We start from the raw sequence: 20696 nt of genomic DNA, 5'->3' as shown, positions 1-20696 counted from the left end.
TATTTAGTAGCTACATTCCTCAGTAATGCAGATTTAGAATATGACAGAAAGAATATTACTAGTATGATATTAATAATTCAGGTTTGTTCCCATCTCTCCTGGGAACACAAATAAAAAGTCTTTTTATTTGTGAAAAGATGTTTTATCAGTATCTCTTTTTATAAATAATAAATTTAAATACTTTTATAGGGTCATTTTGGTAGTAGATACAGTGAAATATTTTCTGACTCACCTGGTATTATTGCCTTGCTATTCTATGGAAATATATGAAGAAGTGTTCTAAGCCCTTTGTTGTGCTAACCTTTTATTTTAAGGCAGATTTAGTTCTCTATTTCATAAAAGAACTCCTGATAGGAAAAACAAAGTAATGAAGGACATAATTATTTGGAATAGCTGTCAATACCCCTAATCTTTAATTTCCCTTTACATAGAAGATCTATCTAGAAGGAAAACTTATTTTTTTAATTGATTAAAAACATTACCCTTAAAATAGTTCTCCATATGATGTGATTATCTTTCCAAAATCTATCCCAGGCCCCCTCCCCTTATGTATCTATTTCCTATTGTTCTCATTTATATTATGGTCTTGATTACTATTTCTATATTTAGGTAACTCTTGAACTTACCTTCCCAAATATTCATTTGTTTAGCAAATACTCATTGAACCTATTTTGTGTCAAAAAGTATTTCTAGGTACTTATAAGAAACAGTTTACCTCTCTCATGAGAGAGATAACAAATCATAGTAAAGCATATTACAGTTTAATAAAAGCATTTTACAAAGTCCCATGGAATGGCTAAATCTTCAGAGGCTGAGAGGATTGCCTCAGAAAAGGCTTTAATAGAATATGTGGCATTCAGATATAGAAAGCTGAATAGAGGTTTACCAGGCAGACCAGGAGAGGGAAAGATACTACATTTAAAAATTAGTAAGTAGCCCCAGAGTAGCTTTTTTGAACCATATTTTGAAGGACCTCATTTTATCAAGCCATTTGCCTTTTTCTTGTAGCCAGTTAGGGGTGTGATCCCTTAGGAATTTTTAATCAAGGGAATACAAAATTCAGTTTTGTATACAAGTGTGATTCAAGAGCATTCCTATTTGCACAGGAACCTGTTGGGAGACACCTATTTGTGCCCCAGGGCAGACCTGCCAACATTGGTCTAACTGGATCCTGAAGCAGCCCTGTGAACCAACTCCGTCCTCACTCAGCCATGGTTGATGCAACATCTAGAAACCCGGCAGATGGCATACCTGTCAGTGCACCCGGAGACAGGCCTGCAGCATCTGGTTCCAGCTGTGGACCCTGAAACAATCCTAACACTCAGTTCTAGCCCCTCTCTGCTGCAATCCTGGGCACTCCTACCGTCCCTGAGGCCCATCCCATGGCAGAACAGGAGCCCTCCCAGAGCCCTGGCAGGAACTACCCCTGCCCACACACCTAGTAACACGCCAGCTGTCTGCAGGGCCTAATAGCAGACCTTTGTCCCAGCATCAGCTCTACTGACCAAGGACTCAGAGGCAGTCCTGTCCACCAAGAGACCGGACAGGATCCACACCTGTCCAGGTGTCTGGTAATGGGGTCTACACATCATAGACCCCAGTGTGGGCCCAGCAGCAGCTTGTGACCTGGCTTCAGCCCAACTTGACTGTGGTCCTGGAGGCAATCTCATCAGTCTAGAGACCCAATAGGAGGAGATCTTTACCTACAGAAACCTGTCTATAAAAATCAGAAGAGGTATTTGTTCCTCCAAATGCAGACACCAATTCAAGGCTACATACATCATTAAAAATCAGGCAAACATGGAACCACCAAAGGAAACTAATAAAGCTCCAGTAACCAACCTCAAGGAAATTGCCTGACAATTCAGAACAACTATCTCAAAGAAGTTCAGTTACATGCAAGAGAATACAGACAGCTAAATAAAATCAGAGAATGCATGAACATTTTTCCATGGTCATTAAAATACTGAGTTCCTGAACTAAGCTTTATACCTCAGTCCTCATTCTGTAAAGCTTTTGCTATTTCTCCTGTATTATGTTGCTTTTCATTGTATGTAAAAAGCAATCTGAAAGTACTGAATTGGATTCTAAGTGAGTTATAAGGTAGAAACTTTTCTAGATACCCCCTTCTACATTTCTATTTTTAATATTTATATTTTTATATATTATTTAGTTAGACAGTCATTTTAAATTACTTTTCTTGTAGGAACCTCCAGAAGTTTAGCCTTTTTGGAGACATAAGTGTTCTACAACAGCAAGGAAGTTTGTCAAATACATACCTCAACAAGGTGGATCCCGATGGCAAAAAAATTAAACAGTAAGTTTTATAGTTAGTGGAAGGGGGCTTATATTAATAATTTTTCTGAGAAATTGTAAGATACAATCAGAAGAGTAATTTTTTTCTAAAAAGAATCTATGTCCTGTAAATTGGAAATGTTTTAACTATGAAATATGCTATGCCACATGATAAATCTTTAAGACGAATCAAAGAATTTGCTGGGTAATTATTGCTATTTAAAACTGTAATTTCTCTACTTACCTTCACTGTAATATAAACTGTATATCATCAATTTTTTTCTACCATAATGGTGCAAATGCTGCTTTCCTTGGGTGAAGAACACATTTTTCTGTGTTTAATACAGTTTATTCATTATATTTTAATGTGAATTTTAATGGTATATATGATAATATTACTTGTGGGCTGGATTGAAATTAACTGAGAGAACATGGATCTCAGCATTTGTATGCCATTTCATTGCCTAGTTTCAAAAGTCAGTGCTAAAAGATTAGTGCTAAATGTTAATGGGATCATTGTGGCATGTGTTTTCCTTACAGAATTCAGCAACTGTTTGAAGAAATACTGAGTAATAGTAGGCAACTGAAATGGCTGTCCTGTGGGTTTATGCTGGAAATAGTAACCCCAACATCACTGTCATCTCTCTCAAACTCTATTGCCAACACCATGGAGCACCTGAGCTTGCTGGACAACAATATTCCTGGTAACAGCACCCTTATCACCACAGTCGAACTGGAGCGATTTGTGAATCTGCGCTCACTTGCCCTGGATTTCTGTGACTTCACAGCTGAAATGGCAAGAGTCTTAACCGATAGCAACCATGTGCCTTTGCAGCGACTGTCTCTCCTGGTCCACAATGTTTCCGTGATGCACAAGTCTCTGGACAACATGCCAAACGATGAACATTGGAAAGCCTTGGCACGAAAGAGCACCGGCCTTCGGGTCTACATAATGGCCTTTGATATCAAGAGTGAAGATATGTTAAAGATTCTTAAACCCAGTATACCACTAGAGAGGATTCATTTTGACAGCTACATCACTTGTGTTTCGGGAGCTATTGTTGATCTTATATCCAGGCAGTATGATAAGTTCCTCACTCATTTTATATTAATGAATGATGTGATTGACACATCTGGTTTTCCAGATCTTAGTGACAACCGAAATGAAGATCCATTGGTTTTACTAGCATGGAGGTGCACAAAGCTCTCTCTTCTGGCAATTCATGGTAGGTGATTTTTGTTCAGTTCAATTTGTTATTTATTTTACATCTAAAACATTATAAACCAGTAAAAAAGATAGCACTAACATTTATAGTGGTGAGTAATCTCATAACAAGTTGAAATGCAGGTTTTTATACTTTTTGATGTTAATAAGATATACCACTTAAAATAGAAAGTCATATTTCTACTCTTAAGTGTTCTGCTCTGGCTTCTGGCTTCCACCATGTGATTGATGGTATTTCATGAGAATGGCATTTAAAATTAATTTATCTATCTAAGAAAATATATGTATGTACTTGCAGTAGATGTATTTCTTCCTCTAATCACGAGATCTCTTAAAACACAATACAGAAGGGACACCTGGGTGGCTCCACAGTTGGGCACCTGCCTTCAGCTAGGGTCATGATCCCAGAATCTGGGATCAAGTCCTGCATCGGGCTCCCTGCAAGAAGCCTGCTTCTCCCTCTACCATAGTCTGTGTCTCTCATGAATAAATAAATAAATCTTACAAAAAAAACACACACACAATACAGAAGGAAGAGAAAGTAGGATTTTTCTTGCTGCCTCATCTTCTAGATTCTAGATATTAGCATATTAATTTGTATAATATATTTTTAAACAATGCTTCCATTGATTGGGTGTATGCTTTTTTTCTTACTGGTACCTTTTCGTCTTAATATTAACTATTCTGACAAGTTAGAAGAACATTTTGCTTCCATTCCTAGAATATGTAAGACATTTACAGAATGCAAGATAGACTATATGAGTGTCTTAAGCTCTCTTTATTAGCTGGTTTCCTTATTTTTGAAATTAATTTTTTAGCCTGAATCAGTGCAGGAAAGTGTGTGTCTTGCTTTTCAAGATTTGCATTGTAATTTGGCCAGTCATCAGAGGTAGCAGCAAAGATAGATCAATACTGAAGGTAATAAAATAGAGATTTTTTTTACAGGATAAAGAAATGTCAGGTTATTTAAAGGTTAATTTCAGCCAATATAAGCTTGTTTTTTTTTCTTTTAAGAAATAAGATGTTGGATACAGCTAAAGCCCCTGTACCCCCCTTTATTCCTTTCCAGAATAATTATACCTTACATATTTTCTGTTGGCAATCAGCAGTTTAAAGTGTCACTTCTTAACTTTGGACTGTGTAACATTGTGGTAGAGAGGATTTTTTACTAACTAAAAATAAGTTTCCTATGTTTTGTTAATGGATACATATATATGAAATAAAAATGTGTTTTTATGATACAGCAATATCCAAAGCTACAAAGTTTTACTTTAAATGGCTTCAGTCTTACTAAATGCACTGATACCAGAAAAGGATTACAGCACCTACCAATTCACCACCCACAGTGATATTGTAAGAAACAATATCAAACTTCATTTTTGTTTTCGTTTTCTGAGCTAAACAATCATACTTCCTTTTCCAATCTCAGTATAATTTTAAAGGAAAAGGACCAAAGTGTTAAGTGAAATATAAGCTTGTGGAAAAGACTAACTTATCAAATGGACAAAATAAAAAAGCAAGGGAATGACAGTGCTTGTCTTCTCTTTATTTTGAAGGTTACACAGTGTGGGCGCACAACCTCATTGCCATTGCTCGTCTTCGTGGCTCTGATCTAAAAGTACTTGAAGTCACTGAAGAAAGCATTGATTTTGACCAAGGTGAACTGGCCGACCAGGATGTGGATCCAGTGCATAACCTAATTGAGCAGGTATCCCTGGGCCTGGGTCAACCTTGGCACGCGGTCATGGACATCGAATCACTCAGTGTCTTCACTGAACCAAATCGTCATTTTTACAGAGAGATGCAAAGCTTCAGCGAAGACATTTAGCTTTTTTTTTAAATGTACAATTCCTGTGGTTACATATGCAAGTAGGGTCCTATTATGTTTTTTTTTTTCCAGTAGTGTGAATTAATCCCTTTGTGCTGTGTTTAATCAGTATTAGCTTTATAGAATTATATATGTGTATTCTACTTCTTGATCAAAGAACGTAGTCGGGTATTGGTTTAGAAGTTCAAAGTGACAATGTGTAGGGCTTTCACGGTTAATGGACTTGTTATCATACCTTAAGGATATACAACCGAAGGTTGTCTGAGGTTGCTGGCTAACTTTATTTTTCACTGAGTTACTCTGCCTTTTGATGTTTTTATTCTTTGTGTGTCAGAGTTCAGAGCTCAGGAGCCAAAATATTTTTATACATATAGATATATATCCATAGCCTGGTGGATTTGTATGCAATGCACCGCATTCATGCATCCTGATAGCATTTCATTAATTTTTAATTGAAATGGAAGAAGGGAGGATAGTATGATCCCAAATGAGTTCTCGTTAACAGAAAAGCCAAGACTTTTACTTTCATTACATATATAATAGTTGATATCACCAATTACCATTCTGAATTTTGTATAGTACTAGGTTAGAACACTGCTTAATCCTTTTTAAAAAAAATACATTTACATAAACATGAATATTCAAATTATTAGACTTTTTTAAAACTATATCTGACATAATTTTATTTATCAATTACATTATACATTCAAGTTAGCTTTTTAGCCCAGATTTCAAATAGTGGAGGAAGAAACTATATTCCAGGGTAAACCTCCTTAAAAGAAAATCAAAAAACAGTTGTAAACACACATGCTTGCAAACAAACATTAGTCGTGAAATTCCTAGCAACAAGTCACTGGATTTTTCTCTGTCAGCGCGCGTGTCAGCTGCCAAAGAATAGACTTAACTGAAGAAGTGCCCACATGCTGGCAGGGGCCGGCCCACTCTGGCCAGCCAGATACTGCTAGATTGTAATATTTAAGGTCGAATTTCGACCTGTGGTACACAGCTGTGCTGTGGCTCAGTCAGCAACCTCAGAACTCTGAAAAAACAAAACAAAAAAAAAGAAAAAAAAACCATGCACCTGTTTCACTGTGAATAGTGAATGTAAAGGAAAGAAAGGAAAAACTGAAAGCTTGTTCTATCACAGGTATGAGCTGCTATGATACATGAAGAACATTCCATGAAGTATGTTTTAAAACCTTGTTATATCTGAGAGGCTTTAAAAGCCGACTTAACTGTTTCAGGGCAACCGCGGTACAGACGTGGTCTCTGTGAGACTTCCACCTGACCCCAGTTTTAAGTGGTACGAATGTTGTGCATTTAATGTTAAAGGACAGTCTGCAATAATAAAGTAAGTAGCCAACGTGGGTGCCCAGCAGTGCTGAGACCTGGCTGCTCTATTGTAAGCTTTGGAAACACAATTTATGCAACAGATGTCCAGATATGATTCTATTTATGGAAAAAGTTTATATGTATTTTACAAATGGTTTTACCATCTTATATTAAAATGACCTTTTGACAGGTGTGCACTGTTTTGTCTCCAGTGAGCACATACCATGAGGATTTTATATGTACATCAGTAGTGTGAATCCACTGGCACAGTGTGTGTAAATGCCAGATGTGGTGAGATTTTATCTTATAAATGTGATCAGATAAAATAAATCCTGACAGAAACTGTAAGGAAACCAGCTGAATGTTTGACCTGATGACTGATGTTGTATGGTTTATGTTAAATGTATATTCTTTTAATCAATGAATAAAGCATTAAAAAGTGATCATTGTAATATATTTTATTGTATACAAAGCATGAAAACTTTTAGTGTTAAAAACTGTAAAAATCCTTGTATCATGTGTAATCATGTTAGCTACTATTGTAGTCTGGTGCGGCAAATCTTCAGTTTGGGATATTTCATAGAAAGTCTTAGGTTAGGGGCGCCTGGGTGGCACAGTCAGTTAAACATCCGACTCTTGGTTTCAGCTCACGTTGTGATCTCAGGGTCATGAGATCGAGCCCTGAGTCAGGCTCCACACTCACACTTCTCTCTCCCTCTTCCCCTCCCCCTGTTCACTCGCTCACTCTATCTCTCTCTCAAACAAATAAATCTTGTTTTAAGTCTTAGGTTAAATAGTTTGAAGGGTTTTAATTTTAACTAACTTTGGCAAAATACAAGCTTAAAAGCAAAAGGTACACTGGTTAGCACAAACCCCAAGTGCATTATGTATTTAGAACATGATTGATACAGTGTAGAACACAATTTATAGACTATGAGAACTTTTTACAATTCCTATACTAGATATAAAAATACTTCACTATACCAGTATTAAACAGTTCATGAACCCCTATTTTGCTTTAGTTTGGCTTTGTAATCTCTATTCTTGGTTGTTGAGACAAACAGCTGTCATTTATGAGATAGAAAATGGCTCTATTCCTTCATTTATTTTTCCTTAATCATTCCAGACACTGACTCTTCTTCCAGACACTGCCTCATCTTGGAATAATCTGTTCACAAGCAGTTGTCATTAAACCTACTGCTTCCTTGTTTCCTGAGCATATCTCAGTCTTTTGAGTGAATCAACATGTTTATGTACTTAAAATACAAAAATAGTACCCAAAATGTATGAAAAAAGAAAGTCTATTAACGTATATGACAAGCATATAAATGAAGGTTGGTACAGTAAAGCTCTAAACGGGGAGGCTCAGCATCTGTTTTAGTAGACTCTAAGCTCTGACTCTAATCTTTCAGAAGCCAACTCTCCCTTGACATTCAGGTTCCTCATCTGCAACATTAGAGATTGGACTTGGTTATCTAAAACTGATTCTTCACTAAAAGATTTAAATGTTGGCCTAACAGCTCAGAAATCTCTACAAGATCATCTTTGAATAACTGTATTAAATAAAAACCCTTCAACACATAGCTTACTAAACTGTATGAGTTTTACATAGCTAAAAACATTTCCCCATTTCCCCTACCACCCTAGGAATAAAGACGTATGGAGTTAGTGGCGTTGGGTCTTGGGGAAGGACAGTGTGCTTATGGCTAAATGCACAGATTCAGAAACTAACTGGCTGGGGGCTTGTGGCATGCATCAGATGGGATCTTTATGAAGTCAGTAACATAAAGTGGTGCTAAGGGAGTAACACACAAGCAGGGGTGAATAATATGCAAGCATCAAACTACATTGTATCAGTGCTTCCCAACCTTTATCATGTCCTGACACATACAGAAAATATTGTACAGCATACTAGTGTAAACCGGAAAAAACTGCAGGGGAAACATCATTGTTTTGTTTATTATATAATTGATGAGACAAAATTGCAGAGGATTGGGGGAAATACTAAATTTGTATAGAACTTTCAAATAAAATCTTGTTTTAACTGATAACCTCTCCAAACTTTTAATATTGCCACCAATGAGAAACACTCTACAAATAGGTAATTTGCAAACTTTTTTTTTCACAACCATTCAAAAATGTATGCTGCTGAAATTATACTTAATCTAACAGCTCTAGGGGAATCTGGGTGGCTCAGTCGATTAAGCATCTGACTTGACTTTGGCTCAGGTCATGATCCCAGGGCCCTGCGTGCAGCTTGCTGGCTCAGTAAGGAAGCCTCTTCTCTCTTTCCCTCTGCTCCTCCCCTGGCTTGCTTGCTTGCTCACTCTCTCTCTCAAATAAAAAAAAAAGTACAAAAAGCTCTAAACGTGGTAAATGTAAAGTTGAGATTTCTGATAATGTGAATTAATTTCAAATTCAAGTAATTTTTTTTCATTACAGTATTTCAAAAATAATGACAAAGCTCTAATTTGTAGTCTCCCACACTTAACCGTCCTGCTTGTTTAGCCACCCGGGAGCACAGATCAGCCACCAACAGACAGAAAGACCTGATTTATTTAAAAGCAATTGGAAGTCTGCAGGGAGCCCTCCTCCCGCCCCTTCGGCCCCAAGCCTCTCACAGTCAACCAGCTACATCCTGGACTTCACATCTAGGCTTCCTACCTGCTCCTTGGACACCTGGGACATTCTTCTCCCACAGCCTCATAGACACTCCTTGCCTATGATGGATAATGGCACCCCTGCATCTCACGGGCAAGTAGTTAGTGCCCGAGGCCACACCGTATCCAGGGCACACTGTCCTACCTGGCTCCACTCTAGTCCTGGCTCCAACCAGCCAGGGCTCCTAGCCACCCCAGAACTCAGCCCGAAAGGCATCACTCTGCCACAATATACGAGCTAACCTGAGCTGCTGGTTGTAAAAAGAAAATGGACGGTACATATGAATAAATTTTCACTTGAATCACCCTACCGTCTGAAAAAACTTAAACATACAGAGCTGGGTATAATCTTAGTGGATATAAACAATTAAAATGAACTACAAACATCATTTTTAAAAATGTATATAACAGGATCTATGTGCTGTAATTCAGTACCTACTTCCACTCATCCATTTAAAAACTACAATAAGCTCTTAACCATTTGAAAATTTTACATCATTCATTTTCCTCCTTAAACTGCTTATATTGTATCAGTTATCAATTTACTGCCTCAGCTCTGAACACACTGCTCATTATATATTCTCCGTTAACAGAACACCTTTAAAGTCAGCACGCTGTTACATTTTCTTAGTAAGGCCATAGGAAGGGTTCCCAGGCAGGCCAGCGTAGGCAGCCTGAGGGTAGACACTTGCAGTGGGGTCTACCACAACCACAGGCCCAGACACAGTGCTTCTGTGGCCTTGCGGCTTTGGCTTGACCTTCCTTCAGCCCTCCTGACACGGAAACTAGAGCTGCTGCATGGCCCACATGCTTTGAAAGTCTCCTGCCTGCACTCACACCGGGGCTCCCACTGCCTGCCCTGAGCACCTGCATACGGCCCCTATGATCCTAAGGCTCAACCATGGGGTTGCCGCTGCCCAGCCCACACAGTGGCTCTGAAGGCCTTTCATCCCCATCGCCCTGACTCCCACTGCACCCCGGTTGCTGCTTGCCTGCTTCCCACTTGCACCTATGGACTGCCAACGTCTGTGCCGTCCCAGGGGCTGAACCGCCTCCTCCCAGCTTGTCCTACCATGAGGGCCCTCCCTCAGATCTAGGAGCCCATATAGTTTCCTTGTATCTTATAATTATTTTATCATAAAATTCTTTATATTAAATTTTCTGTTTAAAGTACTGTGTGGTCTGTCCCCTGATTTGACCCAGACTGCTATGTAATCTTTCCAACTATCCCAGAGCTTTTTATACAAATATCTTTGTTAATAAGTCTTTCACTGATTATTTTCTGCAACAAACATATAGACAATTGAAAATATCTAATTTTTTTATTTTAGAAAGCTGTGTTAAAATTTTTTCTCCTACATTTAGTCTTTAATGTGATAATTGATCAAAAATATATAACTTAAAATTAGTAGAAACTTATTATAAAATGTATTCCTTTTTTTTTTTTTCTTAAGTAAGCTCTAGGCCCAATGTGGGTCTTGAACTCACAACCCAAAGATCAAGAATTGTATGTCCTGCCAACTAAGTCAGCCAGGCACCCCAGAACTGCATCTCTAAGTGAAATGAATGTAGCTGGGTCTTTTCTCTTTTTGCCCCAGTTATTGCATATTCCATGGATGGGTATTACTTGCTCCTGAAATGAGTCAGGTCCAACATCAATTCTATTACCTATTTTTCATTCTTATAAACACAAAGCTGAAACATCATTTTCCCATAAGTAGATGGGAAGACAAAGATTTTTGCTACAGCAATGGCACTCAATCTTTGAACTCCTAAGATCAAAAAAACACAGTGGAGTATCATCAAAAATTATTTTAGGGGCGGGGATCCCTGGGTGGCGCAGCGGTTTGGCGCCTGCCTTTGGCCCAGGGCGCGATCCTGGAGACCCGGGATCGAATCCCACATCGGGCTCCCGGTGCATGGAGCCTGCTTCTCCCTCTGCCTGTGTCTCTGCCTCTCTCTCTCTCACTGTGTGCCTATCATAAATAAATTTAAAAAAAAAAATTATTTTAGGGGCGAGTGGCTGGCTCCATCTATAGAGCATGTGACTCTTGATCTCAGGGTCATGAGTTCAAGACCCATGTTGGATTAGAGCTCACTTAAAAAAAAAAGAAACCTAAAAAATGTTTTTATTTAAAAAATATATATATATAAGTCATTCAGTTAAAAGAAATCATTAGAGTTATTTACTTTCTCAGCACTGAGACCAATATTTCAAATAGTCTCTTTGGAGTTCCAGAGGTTTATATACCCTAGTATGATGCATCATAGTAAGATTAGGACCACAATAAAGGTATGTGTTCCTTTTGTAACATGGGAGAAGTAATTGCAAAAGTGAGGGTAGGAAAGAGAATCTGCATCTTCTTCATAAGTTCACCTTTAAGAAGAATGGTTCTGGAAGAGAATACACACCAAAGGTAAAATTCTGGGAAGTTTCCCAAAGCATACCATTTGGAAATTCTTCACATGCTCTGGGAGATGTACCCCACTTTGAAAACCACAGCTCTAGAGAACTAGTGCTTATGTGACGAAGAAATAAATACTAAGATGCTTATTTCCACATTATTTACAATGAAAAATCAGCAGCAACCTAAGTTCCATTAGTAACAGAATGCATTTAGTGCTCATATCCACATAGTGGGATAGTACACAGCAGTCAAAAAGAACTAGACTTACATTTATTAATATGGATGATCTCAAAATAATGCTGAGTGAAAAAAGCCAACAGCTAAAGGATGTATGTAATGATCCTATTGATGTACATTTTTTAAAGGCGGGAAAAATAAACCATCACATTGTACATAAATACGTTTAACTGGGAAAACAAAATGTTCACATCCTCTTCACAAGAGTGCTCACTTTGGGGCATGAGGGCAAGAACTGGTACGGACACGAGGGCAAATGCATCTGTGACATCTTTTTATTTCTCAGAAAAAAAAAATATAGTCAATGTTAAGTTTGCTCTATCTAGGTAGTAAGTAAGAGTATTCTATTATCCTTTCCTGTATTTTAAAAATATAGTTTAAAATGTCAGTATGATCCAAGTTACTAATAAATGCATGTTTACAGACTGACTTGTTTCATGATCCTGGCTTGAGTCTAAAATGTGACTGAGGGAGGAGGATAGAATATTGCCTGTCATTCATTCATGGATGATTGTATCACAGTAAGCAGAAAGAGGCTCAAATATCTACTGAGAGTTTAAGACTAGGTTAATTGTAGGTAGGAAAGTTCTAAATAGTTATTTAATATCTTCGCTATCATATTTCAATTTAAAGTACTACTGTCATCAGAGTAATTCTTATCTAATACAGGCATTGTATAAAACACTTCAGCTACTTGGAGTGTAGCCAAGGATCCAGAAAGAAGTATAAAACCCTTATGGGGACAGTTTATTCCCTGCACTGATGCTTAACGGCATCACATCAGAAAAGCCACTTCTGCTTCCTTTCAGCTCACTTATTCTTACTTTCAGCATAATTCTAATAAGCCTGTTCATCTGGTTTCTCAACACAATAGATTAGACATGGAGGAAATGAGTGACTGTGAAAAAATAGAAGATTACACATCTGAAAAGAACATAATTAAATTAAGCCATTTGTGGAGAACTTGAAACAGTCGAATAGCCCTAAAACAAGCTTGAAATACGTGGCAGTGATAAATATTTGTCATGACCCTGAATCAATAGGAAAATGTTATCTTCAGAACATCTGTATTAGTTAATGGAACATTTAATACATTTTAGAAAGGTTTTCACACAAGATAGTTAAAAGTCTGTTTAAAAGAATGGACTTTAGGGGTGCCTGGGTGGCACAGTCAGTTGAGCATCCAAATCTTGGCTTCAGCTCAGGTCATGATCTCAGGGTCATGAAACTGAGCCCTGCTTTGGGCTCCAATCTCAGCATAGTCTCCTTGAAACACGCTCTCCCTGTCCCTCTACCCTTCCCCACTGAATGCTTTCTCTCTCTCAAATAAAACAAAATAAGAATAGGCTTTAATAAAAAATACTTACTTTACTGAAATTATCTGAGAAAACACTAAATAAATTAGCTAGGAAATATTATGACATGTACTTAATGATTAACCACTTCTCTTAGAAAGTACTCTATTTAATCCCATGGCAACCCTGTAATACCTTTCACTCCCATTTCACGTATGAACAAATGGAGGCACAGAAAGGTTAAGAATCTTGTCCAAGGTCATAAAATTTGTCAGTGGTAGAGCAATATTTGAACCCAGGTGACAGGATCCCTATATTATATGACTTTAATTCCATCACTCTTCAGTACTACAACTATAATAAATATTATTTGGTGGATAACACAGTTTTTCAACTTAGTTTTTCAAATATATAGATATTAAGTTTTAAGGTTCCATACTCCCATGTACCAGTATTCTTGCTGAATTTCTTGAATTGTGTTAACTGCCCTTGGTATATTTCAGCAAGTGTGTGTGTGTGTGTGTGTGTGTGTGTGTGTGTATCACCAATTCTACTGAATCACAAAGCAACAGAATAATTCATGCAGGAGGTATATGAATTTATGTCTAGCACATATAAAGTGTGTGTGCGTGTGTGTGTGTGAGAGAAAGAGAGAGAGAAGACACTGAAAATGTAAATGCACTATATAATCTATGTGTATAATTTTATTTCACTCTTGTTTTTAATAAGAAAAATTGTGGAGTTGGTATACGGTTAGCCTACCTACTAGCAAGAGACAGGCAGGATAACTATAAAAGCAGTCACTATACCTTGTAATTGTAATCATTTCTGGAAACTAAGAAGTCTCCTTACCTGGGAATTTATATATATAAATTAAGACTAGGTTAATTATATATATATATATAATTTTGGCCCCTTACAAACATTATCTCAGCCATGGTTGTGGACCCAAAAAATGTAGGAAAATTTTTAAAGGCTGGTTGATCAAGTTTTCTGTTAATACATTATTACTTGACTGATTCCATCATGTTTTCTACTAAATTAGTAAAATCAACAGATTATATTTGACATCTTGCAATCCAAGGATCATCAAATTAACAGATCTAAAATCTTCAGACTAATTTTTTTCAGATTAATGTTGTTAAAATCTCCATACTTCCAGAGTGATCTACAGATTCAATGCAATTCCTATTCAAAACTTCCAATGGCATTTTCCATATAAATAGGAGGGAAAAATCCTAAAACTTCTATGGAACCACAAAAGATTCCAAATGGCCGAAGGAATCCTGAGAAAGAACAAAGCTGGAAGCATCACACTTTCTGACATCAAACTGTATTACCAAGCTATAATAACCAAATGAGTATGGCACTGGCATACAAATAACACATATTCCAATAGAATAGAGTAGCAAACCCATAAATAAACACATCCATATATAGTCAATTAATTAATTAATTTTCCACAAAGGCACCAAGAATATATAGTGGAGAAAGGACCTTCTCTTCAATAAATGGTGATGGGAAAACTGGATATTCACATGCAAACGAGTAAAACTAGACCTCTATCTTTTACCATGCATAAAAATCAACTTAAAATGGACTAAAGACTTGTACATAAACCTGAAATCATAAAACTTCTAGAAGAAAACACAGTAGAGATAAGCTCCTTGATACTGGTCCTGTAGTATTTTAGATTTGACACCAAAGCAAAGGCAACAAAAGTAAAAATAAGTAAAACTACATCAAACTAAAAAGCTTATGCACAGCAAAGGAAACCATCAACAAAATAAAAGGGCAACTTACAGGATGAGAGAAAATATTTGCAAACCACCTACCCTAGAAGGGGTTAATATACAAAATATACAAGGAACTCACACAACTCAACAGCAAAAACAACAACAACAACAACAAAAAAAAACCCAATTAAAAAATGGGCAGAGGATCTGAAGAGACATTTCTCCAAAGACATACAAGTGGCTAACAGATTAGTCCAACATCACTAATCATCAAGGAAATGCAAATCAAAACCACAATGAGATACCACCTCATACCTGTTAATCTACCTCAAAAGATAACAAATGCTGGTGAGGATAAAGATAATAGGAAAGTTGTACACTGTTGATGGGAATGTAAACTAGTACAGCTGCTATGGAAAAATAACATGAAAGTTCTCAAAAAATTAAAAGCAGAACTAGTATATGATCCAGCAACTCCCCCAGCAACTCCACTTCAAAGTATATATACAAAGGAGATAAAATCAGTAGCTTAAAAAGATACTTGCACTCCAATGTTCATTGCAACATTATTTACAAGACACTGTAATATGGAAACGAATACAATGGAATATTTTGCAGCCCTAAAAAAGAAGGAAATCTTCCCATTTGCCACAACTTAGATGAACCTGGAGGGCATCATGCTAAGTGAAATAAGTGGAAAACAGAAACAAAGTAGAATGGTCACAGGAACTAAGGCCAAAACAATCTCTGACATCTAAAAATGCTTCACATTTTTTTACATTTTTCACACAACGTAAGTTGGAAACCTTAAAAAAACAAAACCTAGCTTTCTAAGAAAAGAGGGGTAAGACTGTTCCTCTGGGTAAGACAGACCCTAATATTTATGCCTGCTCAGCCATCCATACAGAACCCTTCTCCTAGTAGAAAATGTATTCCATGTAATTCAGATGGGATTTATCCTGTCCAACCACAGGTGAGGGCTCCTGATCCCATGCCCCAGACACCAGGGACTGGTTTGTAAATGGGACTTTACTCCAAGTCAGAAAAGTAAAAGCTGTCTCCAGGAATTTTGCTTGAAATTGCAAAATAAGGGCTTTCTTCCTTCCTGAGATTTTGAACACTAAATATACCATCCATGTTAATCTAGAGATTCTGCAACTACATGGACAGGTAATGTATATGGGAATGAAACTGACAGAGAAAAGTGGAGCTGAGAGATTAGAAGAGAGGGACGCCTGGGTGGCTCAGTGGTTGAGCATCTGCTTTTGGCTCAGGGCGTGATCCTGGAGTCCTGGGATTGAGTCTCACATTGGGCTCCTCACAGGGAGCCTGCTTCTCCCTCTGCCTATGTCTCTGCCTCTCTCTCTATCATGAATAAATAAATACAATATTAAAAATAAATAAAAATAAAATAAAATAACAGAAGATCAAAGTGGGGGGAAAATTATCCAACCAGGACCAAGAAGTATTCTTCCCTGAAAGGTCCAAGCCTATTGCCTGTCAGTCCAAAATAATACTTAGTTCATGATCTTGAACCTTGCCCTACTCCTTTAATTACCCTTCCAGATGGTGACAACAGCAACAACAGAGAACTTCAGCTTTATAAGTGGCAGACTAAGCACTTGCACTTACCTGCCCCGCAAAGCCCCACTGTGATAGACATAAGAGCCAAGAGACATAAACACCGTAATGCTAAAAAGAGCAAAAAAGGACACCAAGAAATGAAGTTTCAAAATTTTTTGAAGGACAGAGGAACAGACTGGATTAGATTGGAGGATAAAGTAGGTCAAGAAAGCTATGGCCTAGAATCTGTTTCAGGAACTGGAAGTCAGTAGGCCTGATAGTCTGAAGCTGGGCTCAGAGCCAGTTATTATACAATGTATAGAACTGAGGGATGAGTGTGAAAATAGGGAGATGGATTGAAGGTCTGCTAGCAGAACTAAATGTTGGTGCCACCATTCCCCTGCCACAACCCCAAGCACAAGGCAGTGAGTGGGATTTGCCTCCAGCTAAAAGACTAGAGAGACAATTCCCTAAAGACCTTCAAGTGTTTGGAACACACAAAACTTCTAGTGTGAATGGTGATATCCTAGATGAAAGCCTTCTCATTCTGGTATCTGAAGGGCCTACACTCAATCAGCCAGCTCCCTAAGAGTCATCACACCAAAGCCTGCAAGTCACAGATTCTGTCTCCACCCCACCCTCCATCTCCCACCACCTACCCCCTCCCAAACACAAAGATTTCCCAGGAAGAAATCAAACAAGAAAACTATCCTTGTTACATAGAAAAAGATATAAGCTAGAATCAGCTAACCAGTTCATCTTCATTAAACATGAACTCAAGGCTGACCAAGCATGTAAGAAGAATAAGCCCAAGTGAAGCAAACAGAATTATTAAACCTAGAGAAAGCAGATCATTCAGAGAAACACTATTAGAAACCTCCAATTTACTATGGAGAAATTCAAGATTATCAGCACTATACAAAAAAGAACAAGATCTATGAAAATAGAATAAAATATAATAAAAAGTGCTCTCAAAGATTAATGATTGCTAAAAAAAAAAAAAAACTTTACGTGAACAAAATATAGTTGACAAAATTTTCCAGGGAAAAAGGGGCGGGGGGGGGGGGGCAAGGTGAAAATCACGAGAGAAAAAGGAGAAAAGGAATTTACCAAAGAAAAAAATTTCCCAGTTTTAGGACATACATCTTCATAGTTTAAGTGCCTACCACAATGTGGGAGCCAGGAGTACCCCATCCTATCCCACCTTCAAGAGAGAAACTGCTGAGTACAGCCAGCTCCCAGTCTCTTGCTGCTGCACCTTCTGCATTCACGCCAAGACCAGGTTCTCCCTGGGGGTGCTCCCAGCCAAGGACAGAACATGTAAGGGTACTAGAGCAGAGCTATTCCTACCCAGTGAGGGACTCCTCTAACAGACAATCCTTGTCCTGGGAACTGCCGTGGCTGCAGTGCAGGCTCTTCCGGGACTGCACTGTACCGTAAATCTGCTCTGCCTACCCATTCTTCCTTCCTTCCCTCTCTCCTTTCCACAGATGTCAATCTGAATCACAATCTGAAGATTCTCTCTACCTAATTCTGAACTCTCTCCCCTTCATCTTTCATAGGTGTTCTCCCTCAATAAATCTCTTCAACATCTACTTCCACCTTGGGTTTTGCTTTTCAGAGGACCTGGACTAACCAGAAAGGAATGAAAACTCACATGATTTTTAGAATACAAAAGATAAAGAAAAAAAAACTTTAAAACTTTTTATAGGAAAAAATTAGGTGTCCAACAAAGAGAACAGAATCGAATCCCCTTCAGATTTCTCTAGAAACAATCGATGTAAAAATAAAAATGTATTGACATTAATTGCTATTGATGTTAAAAGAACAATATATATTCAAAATTCTGACCTAGAATTCTGTATCCATATAAACTAATACCAAAAAGGGAGTAGGGAGGCCTGGGTGGCTCAGTTGGCTAAGCATCCAACTCTTGGATCTCAGCTCAGGTCTTGATCTCAGGGTTGCAAGTTCAAGCCCCATGTTGGGCTCCATGCTGGGCATGAGCCTACTTTAAACAAACCAGCCAGTAGTCAGTTTGCAACAGGAGGACAAAGGACCCTAAGACTAAAGTGTTTCAGAGAAAAAAATAAATAATAATACGTCCAACAGAAAAAACATGAAGAAATTCTCTTTTAATTAAGACACAATAATGGCAAATAATATGAGGGAGAAAAAAAAGAAGTCACATTAAATAAGTGGGAGGGAGGACTGTACACCTGACAGAAGTATAAAATGTGTCATTACTAGAAAACAGGGAAAGAGAGTAGAGTAAGAAAAAAATCACTCAGTGACCTTGGTATTTAAGAATATTCTCTTGAGAGTGACCCAGAAATTATGATACTGGGATTCATAGAGACAGAAATGTAAATTTAGTATATAATTTGGCCAAATAGTGAACAATATTTAAATAATAATAATGATATAAATGCTACTGACTTTGAATTTTAGTTCAACTATGGACCAAGTATAGAAGATAGTTATGCTTGTAGGCATAATATTATTAGCAACCTTGAAAATATAACGTATAGCTAAAAGAAAACAGGATTTTGGCCAGAGTAGGGCAAGTGGGGAGAGGAATAAAGGAAAAAAGTGATAACAAAGGTTTAAATATGTAAAAATTACAAAGGTAACAATAGCAAACTTTAAGCTGGATACGTATCAAACACAAGAGGAAAGGAAAATGAGGATAGCAATAGTATGTGTTAAGTCCTAATTTTTCATCTCAAGGAGTCAATACACAAATTGATAAATGTAATAAATCAAGTTGATAAATCAAGGATTAGAGGTATACCTTCTAAAATTCTAAAATTCTGGAATTTAATAGGGAAAAAGAGAAGAGACACTGACTAGAAAATATAATCGGGAATAAGAAATAGAGAAAATATGATTATTTGATTTATTTCCATTTGGTGTAGTTCTTTATAAAAGCAAAAAGTTTAAAGCTAAAAATGTTCATTTATTCTGGAATCCCAAAATATTTCAAACTATTCAGCCTATATCAAGTCTTTCTGTCCTTCACTGTGCTCTCATGGACTGTTGTTTCCTATGATTTTGCTTCCTTATTTCCTTACGTATCAAACACTCGGTCATGTTTGATTTGCCCTCTCCCTTCTTCTTTTTTCTGTCTTGAGTCAAAACAGGTCTCCTGCATCCTGGAGCAAACTGAAGTTTCACTTGACTGGAATGTTCTGCATCACTATTCTGTTTTCTTCCTTTCACATTCCAAATTTCCAACTTTAAAAAAAGCTATTTCACCTAAAACCTGGCTTTTGGTAATGATGATTTTACAGTCCTCAATCTACATAATCCTCTCTCCAAGCAATTCACTTCATGAAGCCTTTCTGTTTATAGCATTTTTTCCTCAGGCAGAGGTAAGAATGGAGAGGGAGCAGAAATACCTCCAAGAAGTGTTCCAGAGAACATCTGGGGAAATGAAATGCTGGCATGAAGTGTTCCAATTACAAGTGCATGATTGCTTTGTTCAAGAATATTTAATCTTCTGTCTGTTGGCACTGAAGAGAAATTCCAAGTAAACAGCTAAAAACAACCAACTTCTCAACAGACGCACTGTAATACTTACTAGCTATACTTAATTATCTTTCCTTTCATAATCATACTAATGTGCAAGAAGACTAATGATAATAGAATACAAACTTGAGGAAACAGCTTAGGCTGAAGAAAACATTCTAAAGATATTGAGGCCAAATCCAGTATTCCTGTAGTAAATTTCAACAGTCCCCACTAAAAAACAGTAAATGTCTTGCAAATTAAGAGAAAAGCAAGCCAGAAAAGCTAGCGAATGAACTAAAAAAGATCGAAACTGAAAAATTACCATTTAAACAATATCCTGGTTTTCTTTAAAATCAATGTTGCAAATAAATAAATAAATAAATAAATAAATAAATAAATAAATAAAATCAATGTTGCTTTTGATCATTCATCTCCACTTGCAAGAAAGAGGGCACACTCTTGGAAAGATAATCGAATGGGAAAAGCCCAGATAAAGCTTTAGTTTTGAGCCTCAAAACTATTGGGAAAAGTAAAAAACTAACTAATGGAGACATATTTACAGAAAACTAGCTGATTTATTATTATCATCAATACCAAACAAGTC

At 37.3% G+C, this 20696-nt stretch overlaps 1 protein-coding gene across 1 annotated transcript in view; it reads left to right on the top strand.

Moving 5' to 3' along the window:
* Positions 1–7123, top strand: part of FBXO33 (F-box protein 33) — a 32638-nt gene extending 25515 nt beyond the window's left edge. Inside the window, exons 2-4 of the mRNA XM_038544584.1 lie at positions 2207–2317; positions 2836–3521; positions 5077–7123. Of these exons, the coding sequence (XP_038400512.1) occupies positions 2207–2317; positions 2836–3521; positions 5077–5348 (1069 nt within the window). The 3' untranslated portion in view covers positions 5349–7123. The remainder of the gene's footprint in view (positions 1–2206; positions 2318–2835; positions 3522–5076) is intronic.
* The last annotated feature ends 13573 nt before the right edge of the window (positions 7124–20696 follow it).

This window comes from Canis lupus, chromosome 8, assembly GCF_011100685.1.
Source record: "Canis lupus familiaris isolate Mischka breed German Shepherd chromosome 8, alternate assembly UU_Cfam_GSD_1.0, whole genome shotgun sequence".
NCBI classification, from domain to species: Eukaryota; Metazoa; Chordata; class Mammalia; order Carnivora; family Canidae; genus Canis; species Canis lupus.
Note: the sequence above shows the minus strand (reverse complement) of the source record. Positions and strands in the feature narration are given on the sequence as shown.